We start from the raw sequence: 7,363 nt of genomic DNA on the forward strand, positions 1-7,363 counted from the left end.
CCAGGGGCCACAGAGCACAACACCTACACACCCCACACTCCCGGTCAGGCACACCGAAGTCAGACACAAAACCCTTGTTGCCTTCCTCCAGGGGCTGCTGTCCACACCAGGGGGTGGGCCAGGCGGTTGGCCCCGCCCACCGAGGAGTTCACAGTCCTGGAGGCGGGAAAAGTAGACAGTTTAGTTTTGGAGGTGAAAGTGGAAGGAAGGAAAGTGGCAAGTGAGCAGACAAAAGTTGGTCCGGGTGTGTGGCCCGGACGGATCAGCAAGGTTGGCAGACGGTGGTGACCGTCTGCAGGAGTGGCCTATCGGAGTCTACCGTAAGGACCGTGGACGGGCGGTGGCCCGGCGGTACCGGACTGGTACGCAAAGAGAAGCCAGCACCATCTGGCAGGGGCTTACGGACCCCGGCAAGGCTAGGAGTCGCCGTGAATTTGCTGAATTCCTTAGTGAAGGGAACCTCCTGGGTTTCCCAGCAGCCAAGTCCCGACAGAAGGCAACAGTCCAACCAAGAGAGGGAGACACCGCCACCGCCAAGGCAACCGTTTCCCAGGGCCAGAGCCTGCGGGCAAAAGGGGCTCCTCCAGCCCATATCCAAGCTGGGGAGCGGGTTACCGGTGGGAACCCATTGGAACCATCTACCGTACATAGGTGCAGGGAAAGGCAGTCACCATCAACCTGCCGGGAGAAACAACACCGCAGCCGTCTGTGGGACCCGTCCATCCAGCCGTGTGTTTTACCGAGAACTGTGTCCTCATCATTGGCTGAGTGAGTACCACCGTGCCGTGCGGCACAGCGCTGCCCCCGCGACCCTGCACCTCACCAGGCCCTGTAACCCGCCTGCCGTCCATCCCTACCCCTATCACCGGGCCCCGGGACAACCAACCCCCTATCCACGGAGGGGAGAACTAACAACAAAGCTGCTCCCTGTCACCGCTCCCGGGATCCCCGTCTAGAGCAGCGGTGGTGTCACCAATATCACCACAACCGTGGGTGGCGTCACGGACAATAATCAAATCCCCACAATCAAAATCCCCCCTTTTCACTCACGGGCGAGGAGCGCCGCTCGAGTCCCCGGGATCCGGCCCACCGCTCGAGCCACCACCGAGCAGCAGCAGCGGCCGGACCCGAGCAGTGGGAGAGCGCAGCGTCCCCTCCTCCGCCCGCGACAGAAGCACTCCCTGAAGAGAATTGCTGTGTGACATAAAGCTTTGTTTGTGATGCTGCAGGATATACTGGTGTTACAGGAGTCTGATGCAAAGTACTGTTGTTGTATGGTTAAAGGGGTGGTTCACCCATATTTTTTATTGTCTAGTTCGATATTTTATTGAGAAACAATGTTTCTCTCAAATACCTTATGTTGGCAATAGTGCCTGTGAGAGGCGCTATTGCAGACCGCTGTTCCCCGCTCTGGTGACGTCACGTCAAGTTCCGCACACGTCACATCCCTGCGGCTGGCTGCAGTCTTCCTGACTCACTGTGTTGCAACGCTCGTCACAGCCCATCTGCTCCCCGCTCCCTCCTCCCTCACAGCAGAACGCTGCAAGCAGGAGACGCGCTGCGCTGTGACAAGCGGTGAAACACCGCCCACAGCTCAGTGAGTCAGGAAGACTGCAGCCAGGTGCAGGGATGTGACATGTGCGGAACTTGACGTGACATCTAGAATACTGTGGCCATTCAGTCTATGTTTTATATTGGGTGGAGATTACAGGATAAAGCTGATCATAAACATTAGATGTTGTCTGGATCTTCTCACAATTTTCTGGTTATCGAGCTGGTTGGATAACGGAATCAATAGGTTGGATTTTGATTGATTTTTGCTGTTTTTCAAAATCATTTCACCAAACATTTATTTATCTGTGACTTTTACAACATTTTTTTCAGGGTAAAGATCTGACCCATATCAATACTACAGAGACATATATGAGGGGTAATGAGCGGTGTAAAGAGGAGATTCCTACAGATAACCGCACCGCAGGTGAGTAGTGACCGCTAAGTGCAGAGAAGTCGCAAGTTTCTCAAAAAACCACAGCCATAGCAACAGGGTGAATATAGACAAAACAACCTCAACGTACCAGAAAACCCTATTAAAAAATAACTTTTAATAAATGTATCTAAAATTAGAGCCCACAAAAAAGACACACATATAAGTTAGAGTCGTGTAAATATAGTAAGGTACCTAAATAGGTCAGGGGGTCGTCCTGTCAAAAAAACAGTTAAAATAAATTGACATGCACAATATTATGTGCAAAATGTGAATACAACAGGTTAGGAAATTAACAATTTTTATCAATCAAGTAAGTCCATCCCTGTAATCTCAGTGCATAATAAACATACAAATTTCAAAATTGAGAGGGGTGATACCACTTTCATCAAGAGGACTATATACAGTATATATGTAGATACTTCAACAGCTAGCCCTGATGAGCCCTATAGGCCCCTACCTATCAATGGAGGGTATGACACCGTAAATGTTTTGGGCGCCCTGAGATCAGTCCTGGGCACAGCCTTCTTTTGGGAGTCTCTGGACCTTGGACCCCTGTGGTACATGTCCTTTCATGAACCTGGGTGTATCCACCGCTTGGGAGAAACTTGTCAGGACGGTTTAGGATTGGTCACCCTGTTATATCATAGACTCGACCAATTAGATAAGTACCTTAAATTTTTCATATCTCTGGTGTTAGGTGCTTTAGTCTGAGTAGGGTTATCTTAAGGTCGCTTTAAGGCCTCCGGTCAATGGGGGTGCCCAAAAAATTTACGGTGTCATACCTTCCATTGATAGGTAGGGACCTCTAGGGCTCATCAGGGCTAGCTGTTGATATATAGATATATATATATATATATATATATATATATTTATATATATATATATATATAGATATAGTCCTCTTGATGAACGTGGTATCACCCCTCTCAATTTTGAAATTTGTATGTTTATTATGCACTGGCATTACAGGGATGGACTTACTTGATTGAGAAAAATTGTTAATTTCCTAACCTGTTGAATTCACATTTTGTACGTAATATTATGCATGTCAGTTTGTTATAACTATTATTTTTTGCCAGGACAACCCTCTGACCTATTTAGGTACCTTACAATATTTACATGACTCTAACTTATATGTGTGTCTTTTTTGTGGGCTCTAATTTTAGATCTATTTATTAAAAGTTATTTTTTAACAGGGTGTTCTGGTACGTTGATGTTAAGTCACATGTTTCAGTCACTGGATAGTAAAATAACTGTATTCTGTGTAATTCTGTGTGCTCACCACAAAATGGCCCCTTTTCCCAGACTTTTCCTTATATATCCCCAATGTCCGACACCCCTCCCCCTCTTATTTCCCTGTTCACAACACCAGCCCCTTTTCATTCCCTCATGGACCAACCCCTGCCATGTGGGCCTTCGCCTACTTTAATTAATTTGCCTCATCTTTCAGTAGTGGGTGCCTCTGAGCCCCTCACCAGAAATGGTAACCAAGTCAGGGACGAACTGGAGCAACATTTTTGACTGGTGTAAGTTATGCACTAGCATGGCATAACCTTTGATGAATTTGTGGGTGCCACAAGCTCCATTCATACTACACACACCTGAGGAGCTAATTTATGAATAAGTAGGAAATAATTAGTATAAGAAGGTCCCACCAGAAAATGAAGCATTCCTATAAATTTAGAATATAATCAGCCTAAGCATGTGTCCTCCTAGATCATACAAATACAAGACTCTCTTTATCTACTTTTAGCGTGAAAATCTGATGTAGTTGTAGGTCAAATTTATGCAGAAATATGAAAAATGTTTAGGGATTCACAAACTTTCAAGCACCACTGTAAGGCTAAGTGATCTACAAAAGAACCAGGGATGGGCAACTATGTTTACAGAGGACACTGCTGGAAATTCTTTTTTTTTTTCCAGATACCCCAGTGTTCCCATATTGATATGTTGATATTGATATGTTCATTCAAAGTTTCTTTTGGCTTGCATGGCATATATCAAATATGATGGACTTGTTCTCTTTTCTTGTATTCACTGCTTAGTTACATTAAAAAAAATACAAAACATTACTTTTTCTCCAAAGCCATGTCTTATGTGCTCCAATGTGCTTTGCTCTTTGTTATAGTGCTTATACCTTTCAAAAAAGGTATGAGATGGCATCACCTAATAAAACTGATTATAGATTCCTTTTTATGTATCTTCTCTGAACATGTATCTGGACAGATTCATGACAGATACAGTGAAAAATAAACCTACAGAGAGGATTGGCAACGATAGAGAAGTGAGGACATAACCTGGTGGGCTAAAACTATTATCTTTCAGTTCCTCTTTTGTACTCTATTGTCTTAGTCTGTCAATAATTTAATTGTAATGTAGTTTGCATGGAAATGCTATAAGGTATATAATAGTATAAATAGTAATATAATTCCAATTCAGTGTTACTGGAAAATAATAATATTTTTATTTTTGGCAGATGGCTGTACCAGGAGTTCAGAGGGACGTCTGATATTCTATGAATTTGCAGCAGATAATCTTGGTATCACACCAGATACTTGTGAAGAACATATAATTATAACAGATAGACATCAAGACCTTCCTAGAAAAAATATGTCCTCTGATCCTTTTCAACAGCTCCTTTTTTCTGCTTCATCAAAGACAAATATAAAAACCAAAAGTGACAGATGGGCTGTAGAACATAAAATAACTTACAAAGGGGAGAAACCATTTTTATGCTCAGAATGTGGAAAATGTTTTAATCGTAAATCCTATCTTGTTAATCATCGGAGAAGTCACACAGGAGAGAAGCCATACTCATGTCCAGAATGTGGAAAACATTATAGTCATAAATCTGTACTTGTTAAACATCAGAGAAATCACACAGGGAAAATGCTATATTCATGTTCAGAATGTGGAAAATATTTTACAGACAAATCATGTCTTGCTACACATCATCTAATACACACAGGGAAGAAGCCATTTTCATGTTCAGAATGTGGGAAATGTTTTACTAGAAAAACAAATCTTAATATACATCTGAGAATTCACACAGGGGTGAAGCCATTTTCATGTTCAGAATGTGGGAAATGTTACAATGAGAAATCCAAACTTGTAACTCATCAGAGAATTCACACAGGGGAGAGGCCATTTTCATGTTCAGAATGTGGGAAATTGTTTAAACAACAATCAGTTTTTATTAGACATCAGCTAATTCACACAGGGAAGAAGCCATTTTCATGTTTAGAATGTGGGAAATGTTTTACTCGGAAAACAAGTCTTGTTAGACATCAGAGAAGTCACACAGGGGAGAAGCCATTTTCTTGTTCAGAATGTGGGAAATGTTTTAACCAAAAAGCACATCTTGTTACACATCAGAGAAGTCACACAGGAGAGAAGCCTTTTTCATGTTTAGAATGTGGGAAATTTTTTACAGAGAAATCAAGTCTGGTTACACATCAGATAAGTCACTCAGGCAGCAAGTTGTTTTCATGCTCTGAATGTGGAAAATCTTTTAATCGAAAATCAGTGTTAATTGTGCATGAGAGAATTCACATACGATAGATATCATATTTGTGTTCACAATGAAGGAAATGTTTTACAGTAAAACACCATTTTGTTAAACAACAAAGAACTTATACAGGACAGAAACCATTTCCATTTTTAGACTGTGGAAAATATTTTGCAGAAAAATTAAAGCTTGTTATACATTAGAGAAGTCACATAGAGGAAAAACAATTGTCATGTTGAAATAGTGGGAAATGTTTAATAGGAAAATGAGTTTTATTACACATTTCCAAAAACCCACACAGGGAAGTAGCCATTTTCTTTATTTGTTTTATTGACAAAATGTAAAAAAAAATACAAGTTATGGTAAGTTCTCCAAAAGAAAGGGAAAACAATTTAGAACTGTAAATGATTATTAGAAAATGTAAATAATTGCCATTAATCATTTTTTAGTGAAAACTAATTAGTATCTAAATAATACACATTGTTCATATAAACGTGTAAAACATATTTTACATTTCTTTCTCGCTTTTTACCATATTATTTGACATTGGCAATAGAGAGATTCTGCTATACGGGATGAGGGCAGTTTCTAGGGTAATCATTAGTGATGAACAAGAGTGCTCGCCACTGATTGATACTCGATCGAGCATTGGGGTGCTTGGGTACGCTTGTTAATCGATTAAGCATCTCGGTTGATTGAGCTCCATGCTTGAGTTCCCCCCTTCCATATTTTGGTGCTTTTAGACAGCCAATCAACATACACGGATTGTCTGCCATACACAGTAACAGGGTGGATAAAAATCAATGTTTTTTTTAAAAAATCGGATTTTTTTGATTTAAGTCGGATTTTTTTGATTTAAATCGGATTTTTTTCAATAAACTGCTTTTTGAGGAAAATATTTTACCATCCAAAGGTTCTTCCATCATGAGATAAAGCTTAGTTGTTTAACTCAGTAGAATAAAGGCTGTATATGTGTAACATTCACAATGCCATGCTCTTCCAGAGGTTTCTGTAGGATTAGTGGGCAGTTTCTCGCCTATATTATCACAGACGCTTGCTTTACTTACGCAGTTCTCAAAACTGAATTTGACTCCGCAGAGGTCCCAGCCTCTTCTTCACGGCAAAAATATTACAACATGAACAGAGTTGAGAAAAAGACCTTAATCCTATTGTTCTACAAACCTATGAATACAGCATCAACCCCTTCAGTGCCAAGTCCAAGAAGTTAGACAATATGTTTCTGATTGTTTGGAGTGGAATAGATCTGCACAACACAAGAAGAATGTGAATCTAAGTGTGAGGAGGAGGAAGGGCAAGCAGACAAGAAAATGAAAGCGAAACTTTGAGCACAATACTGCAGCATAGCCACAGACAGACAAGTCTGGATCTGTTTGTGTGTACGATCTGAGGTTTATTACATTCTTTCCTTATAATGGCAGCAGGCCGTAAAAGAGACCCAGTTTGGGAATATTTTAATGAAGCTCCTTCGCCTATCGGTAATGCAGGCATGCGTGCAAAATGCAAACGATGCAACAAAGAGATGCAAGGCCTGGTGGCGCGAATGAGGCAACATCATGAGAAGTGCGGTGATGAAGATGACCAAAGAAACACTTCTGAACAGGCAGGATCTTCAGGTTGGTAAACATTTTTATTGAATCCTATTTCTAAAGACTGAACTGTCATGTGTGAGAAAAATTATATTTCTTATTATTACTGCATGTTACTGTCATTTGGTACAGTTATGAAGAAAAACAAATATTCCTTTTGGGGCAGGAGCAGTGATGTGTTGTGTACAATAAGCAGAAATTGTATAATAAACAATAAAATAACAGCATTGACTTTTTTTGTTTAGGGGAATTCATGGATTC

The 7,363-nt window shown here is 41.2% G+C and overlaps 1 protein-coding gene across 1 annotated transcript in view; it reads left to right on the forward strand.

Moving 5' to 3' along the window:
• Window positions 1-6,364, forward strand: part of LOC142311978 (uncharacterized) — a 38,790-nt gene extending 32,426 nt beyond the window's left edge. Inside the window, exons 10-11 of the mRNA XM_075350847.1 lie at window positions 1,885-1,978; window positions 4,464-6,364. Of these exons, the coding sequence (XP_075206962.1) occupies window positions 1,885-1,978; window positions 4,464-5,548 (1,179 nt within the window). The 3' untranslated portion in view covers window positions 5,549-6,364. The remainder of the gene's footprint in view (window positions 1-1,884; window positions 1,979-4,463) is intronic.
• Window positions 6,365-7,363: the final 999 nt, after the last annotated feature.

This window comes from Anomaloglossus baeobatrachus, chromosome 5 (assembly GCF_048569485.1).
Source record: "Anomaloglossus baeobatrachus isolate aAnoBae1 chromosome 5, aAnoBae1.hap1, whole genome shotgun sequence".
NCBI lineage: Eukaryota > Metazoa > Chordata > Amphibia > Anura > Aromobatidae > Anomaloglossus > Anomaloglossus baeobatrachus.